At 38.3% G+C, this 13367-nt stretch overlaps 1 protein-coding gene across 2 annotated transcripts in view; it reads left to right on the top strand.

Annotated features, from left to right (window-relative positions):
* Positions 1–13367, top strand: part of GARRE1 (granule associated Rac and RHOG effector 1) — a 60673-nt gene that overhangs the window by 29865 nt on the left and 17441 nt on the right. For both annotated transcript variants that reach the window (XM_064459558.1, XM_064459559.1), the window contains exons 2-6: positions 77–1413; positions 9627–9833; positions 12321–12461; positions 12744–12839; positions 12973–13134. In XM_064459558.1, coding sequence (XP_064315628.1) covers positions 919–1413; positions 9627–9833; positions 12321–12461; positions 12744–12839; positions 12973–13134 — 1101 coding nt within the window. In that variant the 5' untranslated portion in view covers positions 77–918. The remainder of the gene's footprint in view (positions 1–76; positions 1414–9626; positions 9834–12320; positions 12462–12743; positions 12840–12972; positions 13135–13367) is intronic.

Genomic DNA, 13367 nt, shown 5'->3' with positions numbered 1-13367 from the left:
ATACTGCAGGAGTTAAAGTCTTAGACCTTCTCATTGTTCCATAACATTTTAAACTTTTTTTTTTTCCCCTTCACAGGAAATGACCTAGAGGCCTTACAAATACATTTGTGCATTTTTGTTCCGAGTCTACAATTGAGGGCAAATGCAGTCTGGAAGCACCACTTCTTAACGTTACAACGGAAATAACTACCTCACAAACAAGGAAAGGGGAAGAAGGCTTGCAATAATAAACACTCTAATTTTTAATAGCTTATACTTGCAAAGTCTTGTGTAAACAGAGTCCAGATCTTTTTTTCCCTCTCCAGTATTAAGAGGAGACACTACAAGTAAACTAATTTGGCAGACTGGATCTGTCAAGGCATTTGAAGATACTTGATCTGCTGAGATAAGGATTTGCTTTTTCAAGGAAGGAGCCTCTGCACTGCTTTTACAATCGCTGTTGATCAGTGGTTTGCTCCACTTTTCCTGATATTACTAATGGGAAAATTGTATTAAGGTACTGCTTCTAAAACTATTATTTGCATTGACAAAAATAACTTTTGTAGACTTAACAGCAAGTGACAATAATATGCTCATGAAGAAATAGTAGGCGTTAACTTATCTGCTCCAGTGTTGCTTTTCTGTGTGCGGAGTGGAATCTAAACGAGAGACAGAGCATTACTGAGATACTTCGGCTTGCTTTTTGAGTACAGTTTATAATTGCAGCAGGGCTGCACTGAACACTGAAAATACAAAGTCAGCAAATCTGCTGCCTTTCTCACTGCTGATACAGATTATACAGACGCTTGCGTTTTTGAAATGCCTTTTGTGAAACCTATGTACACAGTCCTCCACTGTTACTGTACATAGCTATATATTTGAGGAAGGAATTTGACAAGTGATTGTTAATCCAAGAAATCTTTGAACAAACATTCACTTATGTATTGCTGTAGTGCACAAGAAAGCAAAATGGACTATAAGCGGCGCTTTTTGCTTGGCGGGTCCAAGCAAAAAGTGCAGCAACACCAGCAGTATCAAATGCCTGAGCTAGGCAGGACCCTGAGCGCACCGCTGGCATCTACAACCCCAGCATCCCCTTTGGTCTCCTCAGCTGCTGCGGGCAGCTGCAACCACCCTGTGTCCCACACTACTCCGATCGCAGACATCCAGCAGGGAATCTCCAAATACCTGGATGCACTCAATGTGTTTTGCCGTACAAGCACTTTCCTTACAGACCTTTTCAGCAGTGTATTTAGGAACTCGCACTATTCTAAGGCAGCTATGCAACTGAAAGACGTGCAGGAACATGTCATGGAAGCAGCGAGTCGACTCACAGCAGCAATAAAACCAGAAATAGCAAAAATGCTGATGGAACTGAGCGCAGGAGCTGCAAACTTTAAAGATCAAAAAGAGTTCAGCCTACAAGACATTGAGGTAAGTTGCCTCGGGGGATACTGTTTTGCATGCAAATGTGTATCATTCCTTCTTGACTGGACTTCTCTTCGAAATCACTTCTACACCAAAAGTTCTCTCTGCCTTGCTTTGTATTTGTGGGCAGTACTGGTAAAAAGAGAAACCCTTCATTTCTGTTTTCTTGAAAGTATTAGGTCATTTACAGTGCCTGACTTCCAACTGTGTTGAATTAGGTATTTAGTAGGTATTTTTGTATAAGAACTTGTACTCTAAAGATTTCATGAAATAAAATGAGTTATAATTGAACTGTACTACCTATATAATTCTAAATGGTAAACTTCTATATGGTTTAAACTTAGAACCAGCAATCCAACAACCTCTTTATTCTTTAGGAAAACCATGCTTAGTTTAAAAATAATAGTAATGCAAAACAAAAAAACCTAACACCCTGCCCCTCCAGACCAACTCAAAGTTTTAAGCCATTTGCTATTCTATGTTAGCTAATATTTCTAAAGATATTAAGCCATCATATTCTAAATTAACCTATACTTTCCTTAGTTTTATCTATTTTGATGGAAACCTGAATGCTTGGGAGTGGTGTGTTGTCATCAGTGTGTAAAACTGCACATTAGTTGACTAATGAATCGAGATTTGTGTAAAATCATGTTGTATCACATGTCCTTTTTGAGCTGTTGTACTTAAAAGGAAATTACTCTGCATGAGAGATTGGTGCTGTAAACATCTGTCATGACTTTGACTTTGCTATAATTTCAGTAGGCTGGCAGCAAGTGCCCACCAGTCAGAATTCAGAGGTTTTGAAGTTGAGAGGATCCCCAACTCTCATCATGCCTGGCTGGGTGTTTCTGGATATTTCTCCTGTAGTAAATGTCTTAATTACATAACAGGCAGTGTTAAGTGAATAGTCACATATGAATCCCTGGTGTTTTAAGTAGCTCCTCATGTTTTGACGTATTTCTTTACAGCAGTCTTTGCAAAGTTATTCCTACAGAATTCCATCCTGAGTGGAAAACTTATTTTTGATTTAGATTTCAGGTAACTTTGTAAGGATGAATGTTATGCACACATGCTTATCAAGCGTTATCTTCTTTTTGTAACTGTACATTTATGGATGAGGTAGTTAAGTGAGTGCTATTTTTAGTACATAATTGTAGTGAGAAATATGACTGACCTTGGTATTGTATGCTTAGTATATATAATGAAGTAGGATTGGCTATATATTTTTCATAAATGTCTTCTGCAGACTGGTATTTTTGAAAATAATCTAATAATATCACTATGTTTAGCTAAGGCTGTAGGAAGAAAAATCTTTTTTTAAAAAGTTTAAAACTTAGTGTAAGTTTATGAAATTAAAGACCTTGATAATATCTGTGCTGAAAGACTTTTCTTAATTAAAAAAAAAAAAAAAAAGGCAAAAACATACGAAGCACTACCTGCCTTCTAGGGGTTTTTTGTGGACTTTGAAACTCTGTCTTGCAAATTGTTGGCAACCGTCTGTGTACTGCTTTTATAACCTCGTCAAGCAATTCTAGGTGCTAATTCATACCCTGCCCCACATGCTGTGTGGGGAGAGTGCTTTTTCAGCAAGGAGTGGAGTTCATGAGCAAAAGCAAAGTGGTGTTTGCATAAGTCGGCTGCATGTCCTGCCAGCTTAAAGGAAACACAGAGAAACTTGCTTTGGTCCCTGCTTTACCTGTATAGACCTAACCCTTGTTCCTGAGCTTCGTGTGCACCTGCAGCGTGCTCTTCACCAGGCAGCTCTATGGTAGGAAGAAATGTAAAGAGAATGCAGGCAAAACAGCTGGATTGCTTGGGGTTTTTTTAGGCATATCTTGTGGAAATTGAACATGTGTCATCATACTTGTCTTATACCTTTTCCTAACTAAAACTGCATCTTGTACGTAGCTTTAAAAAAGTGTCAATACATGAGATTTATGGGTACTTTTGTGTAATGAGACAAGTATTGCATTCTGCTTTTGCTTAAGAACCAGCTAAATTGAAGGATTTGACACTGACTCATATAGCTGTTTTATAAGTCAGCCAGGGAGCATGGTTTCGATAACTTAAGTATATGGGCAAGCTAGTTGGGCGATTGTGCCCAGAAGCAGTTATCAGTTGCTCACTGTCAAAATGGACCTTGGCAGAGGACAGTATAGAGAATATATTTAAGTTTGTAGGCAACTTGATAAAAGTATGCTGGAAGATGTGCTGAGTTAAAAATAAGCCTGAGTTAAACAAATGAGTTTTCCAGTTGGGATGGAATTCAGAGGGGGAAACTGAATGTCACAGTATTTAAATAGAAATTTTCAGCCTCCCAAGTGGAGCCCACTGGGCAGCAGTTCTGAAGAACAGTTCTAGGGATTGTGGTAGTCGTATGTTGAGTAGGAGTCAGTGTTGTGCAGTTGCAAATAATAAATCAGTGTTGTTGCTATTGTGCAAAGAGGCAGTTGTCATGTATTTAACATGCCTATAACCTCTGAGAACCATGAAATAAGCATTCAACTCTCTTCACTTGGTTATTATGGCCTTAAACACAACAGTGCACCCATGCACCACTACTCTTGCGCTTAGAGAAATAGTGAGCAACTGGAGAGGCACCCGAGGAGAGTAGCAAGAGTAATCAGACATCCAGGAAATAAGACCTCAGAGGACAAATTGAAAAGACAGGCTCTACAGAAGAGAAGACTAAGAAGGAAAATCAGAATTGTTCAGGTATGTAAGAAGCTGCCAGAAGACATGGCAATGTTCTGTTCTTCATATCTGCGTAAGGTGGAGCAAGAAGTAATGAACTTAAATTTCAGAAGGAAGGATTCATATTAGATGTTGTGGAAATACTTTGAAATGTTAGTGAAGCACTGACGTAGGTTGCTACAAAGGGTACGGAGCCTCCATCGTAAAGAACTTACAGAACAGGTTAAACCTGCATCTAGCAAAACTGACCCAGGTGAAATTGGTCCTTTCTTGTGACTGTAGGATGACTTTTTGAGAGCCTCTACTACTCTGCTTTTCTGTGATTTGAAAACGAGTTACTTTTAATCAAAAAAAGTGTGGTTTGGGGATTCCCCCCCCCAATCTATAGAAGAGTTAACATTTCATAAAACTGCCAGCAGGATTAAAAAGCTCAATTGAAGCAGAAAAATATAAAGGGCTTGCCTGACTTCATCAGAGTTCACTGACCAGGGGAAATGAAGGGAAAAGAGTATGAGAGGCTGTGCAATTTCTCCCTTGGGAAATATGGTAATATCTGAAGTTACTTTTGCAGCTTCTCTAGTAGATGACTGAAAGAACTTATAGCTCTGAGTGGCAGCTCAGCAGTATTCTATGAAGAGGCGTGCCAGAGGCTCTTACTTCACTTGTAATTCATGGTGGGATGGGAGGACAGAACCCCAAATTCATGAGGAGGACATGAGCGAGGCCTTTTCTGTGCATGAGCCCAGCAAAGGAAAACATACTTTTCTAAGCCTGCCTCAACAAAGGCTGTATTGAGGAGGAATGAGAAATAGAAGCAGAGCAGGTTTGGCTTCGGAAATTTAGGAGAGTGCTATAGCTTTTCTGAGGTGCCACACATTTTTAACTAGTGTAGTGGGCTCTAGCCTTCAGCGAAGGCAATATCAAGAAAATTTCAAGTTTTGATAAACATGCACTACTTAGATCGGGACTAAAAAAGGTTTTGCAGCCTGGACTGTATAGCAGCAGTGGGTGAGGTTTGTAATTTTTTTTTTTTTTTTTTTTTTTTTTAGCAGAACAGAGCTTGCTAGTTCAGAGCTGTCTGCCAAGATGCGTAAGAAGGTGACTTCTCTTGATCAAAGTGTTGGTGACAGATGGAGTTTCCCAAGGCGTCTTAATTTCAGAATTGCAAATGCTGATTTTTTTTTCTGCCTTTCACCCTTTCAAAAAACTTTGAATTCTTGGGTGTTTTGTGCCTGTATGGGTGAGGAACAGCTTGGAAATCAGGGGAAATAAGTGTTTTACACTAAGTTTTCCAGGTCTGTTGTTGAAGTTGTGTAAGCTGGAAGAATGCAGTAAAGCTGTACTTCTGTTCATAAAAGCGTTAAAGGAAATCCTGTGGGGGGAAAAAATAGACTGGAAAAAAGTTTGTATATTTCCTCATCTTTTGTGAAGCTTTGCAGCAGCCTCAATACTGCAAAATACAAAGAATGAATCTTATTTTAGTTACATGGAGCTTGCGCATTGTCTTAAAAGTGGTAGTAATGACAGAGATGTACATGTTGCCTTCCTTAAAAAAAAAAAAAGGGGGAGCATGAATGGGCACAAGGTATTTACTGGGACGCTCTGTTTTGTATTAAATGGAGATAACTTTTGGCTTTCCTGTGTATAAAATAACTGAAGATTTTTTTTTTAACAATAAGCTTGCAGGACAAAAATGTCTGAGTAAATATAAAGTGTAGGCTTTCCTTAGCCAACTTTGTAAAACTTTTTTTTTTAAATTCTTATCTCTCCTGTGAGTTGGAGGAATTGGCTTCAGACTTTTCCCAGTTGAGGAATTGTTAGTAGCAAAAAGCTGTTTCAAATCAGTAGAAAATGCTATGGCTTGCTGGAATGACATTGTACTCTTGTCTTGGTCTATAATCTAATGGTCTGCTCTCAGATCTGCTAGCACTGTCTTCAGAAATATTTTGTATTACATTTGAATTGCTGCTTTTTATTTTTAAAATGCTTAAGACTTAAATGCTTTTTCGCTAAATTACAGTTAACATTTTAGTAGTTGTCAATATCCAGTCATCACTACTGGCCTTTTAGGTTGCCTGTTAGCAGAAATGAGTGTTGGGTTGCCTGTGTCTCCTAATACTGTAGATGTGAAGTGCAACATCTGCTGGAATCTGGCTTATTTTGTAGGTAACTCTTCCCCCCCCCCGCCAAAATGAGCAGGATCATGTTTTCCCTTGGAACTGTTTTGGTCACGAGATCACTCTTACAAACTGCAGGGCATTGCTATGTAGTAAAAATGAGTAATACTCTGCCCACTTTCAGTGACATTTGTGAAAGGGGGTTATCTCATAACCTGCTACACCAGTTTGAGTCATACCTCATTCTTAACTTCATTATATTGCTATTTTAGCCTGGTCTCTTCAGTGTGTAGACAGGTTGTGCACAGGGCTTACCATTACCAAAGCCATTAAGAACTCTTTTAAGGGAAATGAGGGTTGTAGGAAACCACTGAATAAGCGTGTTGCAGTGTTTTGGTTTTGTTTGTTTAGGGAAATAAAAAAACCAAAAATAACCACACACACCAAAAAACCCTACTACATTAAGAAGGTACTTGGAACTGCAAGTCAGTGTTTGTATCAAGTTTGGAAGGCTGACACTGACTATTATTTGCTGACTTTATTAGTGGTGGTGTTCTGTTTTAAGGAACCTGTTGTATAGGATTTGCTTGCCAGGGAATTTGCATGGCATCACCATAGCAATGAAATGTGGCAATTTTATGTGTGCACTTTGTCTAGCAAAATATTCCAAAGTTGATTGTGTGCCCCCATTAGGAGGATAATATGGGACAGAGTTTGATTAAACTCATCACCTGTTTCAGAGACAAGAAAGTCTGAAGTTGGACCTCCCAAAAAGTCCCATTGCTTCCAACTGCCTAAACAGGAAGACAGTTTCCTTTTAGGTAAGGTTATTCAGCTGCTGAGATAGCCGTCCAATCTGGTAACATGTTAGGAAGGTCAAGGTGCAAAAGCTGTATTTCTTGGGACGAAAAGTTTGCAAGCTGAAGACCTCATTGTGTATGCAATATAAATGATTCTAAGAAATGATTTAAGAAAATACCACCTCTACTAAGAAAAGCGTACTATTTGACACCTGTGATGATTCCAGTTCATCTTTGATTACTACATAGTCTCTAGGTTTTACTTTATTCTTATTATGGTCTAAAGCAGGACAGTCAAACACTTCTGCATGGAAAAGTGGGGAAAATAAACTTGAAAGAGGTCTCTAACTCCCCACGCCCCACCCCCACCCCAATATTCTAATATTGGTCTGCAGATGTCACAACAGAGATTTAGTATATTGCTTTACACACTTTGGTAACTGCTGGCCAGCCCTGGCTGTATATCATAAACTGGTGTCAGTCGTACTTCTTTGCCCCAGTTCAGACAGATTCAGCTCTTTGGAAGAAAATCCTCAAGAAGTGAACTTTAAAGCAAAGTGAGTTTCGCATCTGCAGTGAGTGCTTAACAGTGCAAAAATCCTCCACCACTTGGATTTTACTTAAGCAGTTAAAACCATCCTTACCCATTTCTGAGGAAATAGATTATTTTTCAAACAAAATAGAAATTCAGTAAAGCAGATGTTCTTATTCATCTTTACTGTTTAACATTGTAAGTTATACTAGGAATGTTGTGTGCTGCCACTTCAAGACTAAATCATTTGTTTATTTTGAGGATTATTCCCAGGCAGGGGAAACTTCAACCTCTGTACCTTAAATATTCTTTGACATTTAATCGGCTAGAAATTCCTAATGAGTCCTAGTTTCTTCTTCCCCTGAGAACTGCATTTTTTGTACACAGAAATACTCAAACCTCCAGTTGTCTTTTCCTACAGTTTTCTTATAAATCTTTCTAATCTTGTAGCCAGGAAAGTTGGAGTTTCTTTAACGTTATCATTTGTTGATTGCCTTTTTAATAAGGGAAAGTCCATTTTCAGAGGTTAGTCAAAGTACCAAAAATGTTTAATTTTATGCCTTGTACAAAGAAGGGAAGTGATTGAACCAGAATGGAATGTCAAAAGGAGTCCGGATGCAATGGAAAAAAGCATTGCCACCACTGGTTCTTCTGAAGTAGATAGTTAATGCATATAACTGTTCGTGTGACTATAGAGTCTTGCCAGTAAGATCATTGTGTCTGAATATTTTTATTCCAGAAGAATGTAGCTGAAAATAAGCCAGATGATTTATTTGCTCCAAGGCACGATGGCTTTGTACATTATCTGTGTATTTTATGAATTATTCCTAAAATGGAATTCAAGTTGAGTCTTTTTTAATAAATCAAAGTCAAATATACATTTTAAACCACTTTGTGTGACAAATAGTAGAAGAAACAAAACACTTCAAATAGCTTTTAAATATCTTCTGCTGTAATTTGGAAAATACTTGCTTCTCTGCTGTATTCTTATTATGCTTTGTTGTAAGCTTTCGTCCGCTTAGGAGAGCGTGGCCCTGAAGGTAGATGGAACACTCCTGCTTGTGCTTTTTGCTCCTCCAGGTTGTCCTTCTGGGTGGTTGCACTCCTGTCTGTTCTTCCACATGTGGTGGTGCCTGCACCTAAATACTCAGTTTGTGTGATCTGTTTTGTTTTGCTTGTAGCATCTGAGGCACATGCCTGTCTTCAGTCATAATTCTCATTAGCATGGGTATGAGAGGGGGAGATAAATGGGGGATCGAAACACGCAAGGGACAGAGGTGAGGGATGCGGAGCCCAGCTCCGGCTGGCAGGGGTGGGCACCCCTTCCCCAGTACGATGCTGGTGCTGCCCTCAGCTTAGTGAGTATGGGGAGGGACTGGCAGCCCTTTGCTTCCCTGCCTTTCCTCGGGCTGTCCGAGTGAGTATTACAAGACCCATTTCAGTGAAATATTCTGAAGAGAAGATTTGTGCCAGTGTTAGCAGTTCCTGTCAGACAATGCAAGCAACAGGGCTGCAACTTTGTACATGCATTCTGCAGTCACTATTATATTCTAAAAACGGCACTGTGTTGCCACTTTATTACGTGGCAAAATGTTTTTCATGCTTATTACTGGTTATTGCTCTGCTTGGAAGATAAACTGCTGGATTAAACTTTTCTGGTTTTTTATGATAATGTTTTAAAATTATTCAGATTTTTTTGTTGGTTTGGATTTTTTTAGCAGGAATTCAGCTAGGTCTGTGTGCAAATGTATTCTGCTGTTGACTTTGTCCTTGTGATGATAGATATGCTACTCCCATTTTTGTATTGTTTCATGTGCTTGATATTGCTAAGTAACTTAACAAACTTTTCATTCTGCAAATAACCATAACTTGAGTGCAGAAGTAAAATGACATGGGATCAGTGTGATCTCCCCTTAATTCATAGAGATCAATGCTCACTCACTGAGTGCATTACTACAATGAAAAAAGAGCTGAGTTTAACTTATTACCTTGCACCAAACACTGACAAAAACGAAGACGGAAAACTTCTGTGAACTCTTCCATTTGCTTGAAACTGGTTTGTTTCTTCTCCCGCAGGTGCTTGGACGATGTTTCTTGACGGTGATGCAGGTCCACTTTCAGTTCCTGTCACAAGCTTTGCAGAAGGTGCAGCCAGTGGCACACTCTTGCTTTGCCGAAGCTGTAGCTCACGAGAGAAAGAATGTTATTGGGGCTGGAGCCTCAAATTTAAGCCCCACAAATGAGCTAGAAGATGCAATAAGATCATGGAGAGGAGCAGCAGAGGTACAGAGGTCATCTTGCTGTAGTGACATTGTATTTAGTGAAACAGCAGTTTTATTTAGTGAAACCTAAATTCAGGCTGGATGCCCTAATAAAGGAGGAAAATCCCTAATTGTATATTTGGATTATTATAATTGCATATATATTTGAAGGGGGGAACGTGGTGCAGGTAGTTTCAGATGCTAACGTTTGTTTTACCTGTATACTGATTATACTATCTTTGCCCTGTGTAAAGTTTTATTTGTGATATGATTATACATAAAGAGTGCACAAACAGTGGAAACAGCTTTTTGTTATTAGTAATGAATTAACAATGTTCAAATGTGGCTTGGCAGACAGAGGGAATTTGGAAAAAAAACCAAAACCACATGCAAGTCTGCAAAACCAGAGCAAAATCTTGACGGAAAATAATTTAGACAATGTCAATTTCTCTTAAATTTTGAGCATGGATTCTATTTTATACTTAAAAATCTTTATAGTAACTTTTAACACTTTTGCCTTCATGCTGTTAAGCTTGATGTTGCTTGATTCATCAATTGTTGGAATCTTAATTATATTACTTAAATTTATCACTCTCTGGACTTGTATTTTCACAAACGCTTGCCATCTGTGGAATCTTCACTTCTCCTGCCGTAAAAAGTACTTTACAAAGAAAACTATTTTATGAGCTTTTCTGCTTTCCTTTGCACTATTGAAATCTGCAGACTGATAGATTAAAATGGATTCAGACACTGAGTTCATGATTTCCTTAAATTCAAGTAACTTGGAGCACGTGCTTTTGAAGTCTAATTTGGCAGCCCACACAGGCTGGTTAATCATCGTGACTGGAAATCTTGTCAAGGTTTCCATTTATCAACCAACATCTGCAAGGTCTATGGAAGCAAATAAGTTCCCTTAGAACTATGAATGCAGAGGAATTACTTGTAATTTTTACTGCAGCATAAATTTATTTCACAGCATAAAATAAGGATTTGGGAGTGGTTTAGGTGTATTACAGATAATACACCTAATAACAGCAGCTCTGATCCTGGTATAGCTTTATTCCTTTTGCATAGAAATAGTTAATTTTGTGTAATATACTTAGTTGCTTAAACTAAGGAATTTCTAGAAATGCCCTGCAAGTGCTATCAAGTTTGTTTAAAATGTGGTTAAAATTAAACTTGGGCTTGGAGAATCTGGGACCTTAACTTCCTTATTTACCTCCTTAACAGTCCACTTCAGCTGTTTGTGTTTATAAACCCTGTATTTCAGAATAAAGTTTAGTACAAGTATTACACTAATCAAGTCCTTTATTAAACATACATAGGGAGGAGAAGACAAAACCACAGATTCTCCTTAATTTCAGAGTAACAATAGAATAAACCTCAATTGTTATGATTGACTAAGGTAACTAGTCTGAAGTATTTGTGGGGAGGTTTAGGATAGCATAAGAAAAATCTGTGTTCTGAAGATAAATAAAATATCTCTCTCTTTTTCTCTCTCATAATTGTAGATAGACTAACATACAAGTCGTTTTGACAGAAACAAGATATGAAATACTGAAATCTTTCCGAACTTTCACTTTGTGGAGTGGAAGGCAATCCATTACTTCCGTATAAAATCAGCCTCTTTGGCAGGAGAGTACACTGCTGTTTCAGAATGAAGTTTATGATGATACTTTGTCAGTAGCTCAAAACTACTTTTAAGATTTTTCACTTGGAAAATGCTGTAATTTTGTATGTGTTGATGAAGTGAGCAATGTGTCTGTCCATTGGCTGTAGTACCAAAAATCTCCAATTTGGATGTCCTGCTTTAAAGCAAGACTACTTCCTAGACTGAAAAATAAGCTGTATCTGAGGCCTTAAATGCAGCTGAGAGTAGGTTTCTATTTATTTTACCCTGCTCAGTAGTGTAATATTTTACAGTTAACACTAGACATTTGGCTTCTCATATTCCTTTTTTTTTTTTTTTTTCAAAATCATATGATGTAAAGCTATTTTCTTGCTGCACTACCTTGATCTTACTCTTGCGTGGCTCATCTCAAATTGCACCACAGTAATCACCCTTGATTTTATAAAATATATCTTATGTACATAGGAGAGTTCATACACATGATTAAATCTATCTTCTGTTTCCGTGGCAAGTAATACCCTTTATGTTGAAGTTAAAGTCCCTCCTCTGGTAACCACAGTCATCATGTGGCCTGTGTAACAGGATCCTTAGTCCTGAGAGGGAGCTGAAATAGTAACAGCAAACAATGTTGAATTAAGTTGCTAGCCAACACCTATATGCCACACAAATTATGTGAGATTTGTACTTTCAAAGTAGCAATAGAGGTTTAATAAGTTATAATAATCTCCTCTGCATCCATTCTACCAGGTGTTCTTCCTCATCTCCTTTATAATGTTTTAAACTCTGTGTGGTTTTTTTTGCTCTCTTTAAAAATGTAATTAAGGTTGACCTGGTTTAATGTTGAGTCTCTTTACTCTGGATTTTTATTTTACATTACAGGCCACATCTCGACTGCGAGAAAGAGGCTGTGATGGTTGTTTGGCAGGAATTGAAGTTCAGCAACTTTTCTGCTCGCAGAGTGTGGCAATCCCTGAACATCAGCTCAAAGAGCTAAACATGAAAATTGACAGTGCTTTGCAGGTGAGTTCTTTCTAGTCATCTGCTTTCATGTGCATGTAGTAGTCAGTGGGCCAAGGAGTGAAATAGGGAAGGAGTATAATACTGCAGAAATACGTACCACAGGCAGCCATGATGTATTTGAGTATTACACTATTGGAATTTTGTATGATAAATGTGTGTGCTGTAGAACTGAGTAGAGTAAATCCATGTAACAATTCTTAGACAGGTATCCAGGCACAATGACTGCATGCTTGCTTACTTCCTGATATGCCTGTGCTATCTCAACTTTTTGTTTAATGTCAGGCTTACAAAGTGGCTTTGGAGAGTTTAGGCCATTGTGAGTATGCAATGAAGGCCGGCTTCCACTTGAACCCAAAGGCTATAGAAGCAAGTCTTCAGGTAGGATCTTCTAAACCTGTTCTCTCTTTCATCCCTCCTCACCTTGAAAACAACTATTGGAAAAAAAAAATGGCCTCATACTGGGGTTTTCTAGTGTCTTAACTTCATCTAATTGATCTGTTTTATATTTCAGGGATGTTGCAGTGAAGCTGAAGCCCAGCAAACAGGAAGGAGACAAACTCCACCTCAGCCAATTCAGTGTGAACTGCCCACTGTACCTGTTCAGATAGGATCGCATTTTCTGAAAGGAATATCCTTTAATGAGTCTGCAGCAGAAAACCTGAAGCTGAAAACGGTAATAACCCTGAATCTAACCACAGGAGTGAAGGGGCAGAAGGAAAAAACAAAATTAAAAAAAGGAAAAGGAAAAAAAAGAGTAGAACTCCTTAAAATTTAGACAACAACTGCAGCAGAAGTTCAGTGCCAAACTTTTAAATAAAAAGTGTGTATTTTTAGCCTGGCTTCCTGTGGAAACATGGTGTTGATAACATTGTAGGTCCACACCTGCTTCTGATAACATATTAACCA

This window comes from Phalacrocorax carbo, chromosome 8 (genome assembly GCF_963921805.1).
Source record: "Phalacrocorax carbo chromosome 8, bPhaCar2.1, whole genome shotgun sequence".
In the NCBI taxonomy this organism is placed as follows: Eukaryota; Metazoa; Chordata; class Aves; order Suliformes; family Phalacrocoracidae; genus Phalacrocorax; species Phalacrocorax carbo.
The sequence above is the reverse complement of the archived record's forward strand: the minus strand, read 5'-3'. Positions and strand labels throughout refer to the sequence as shown.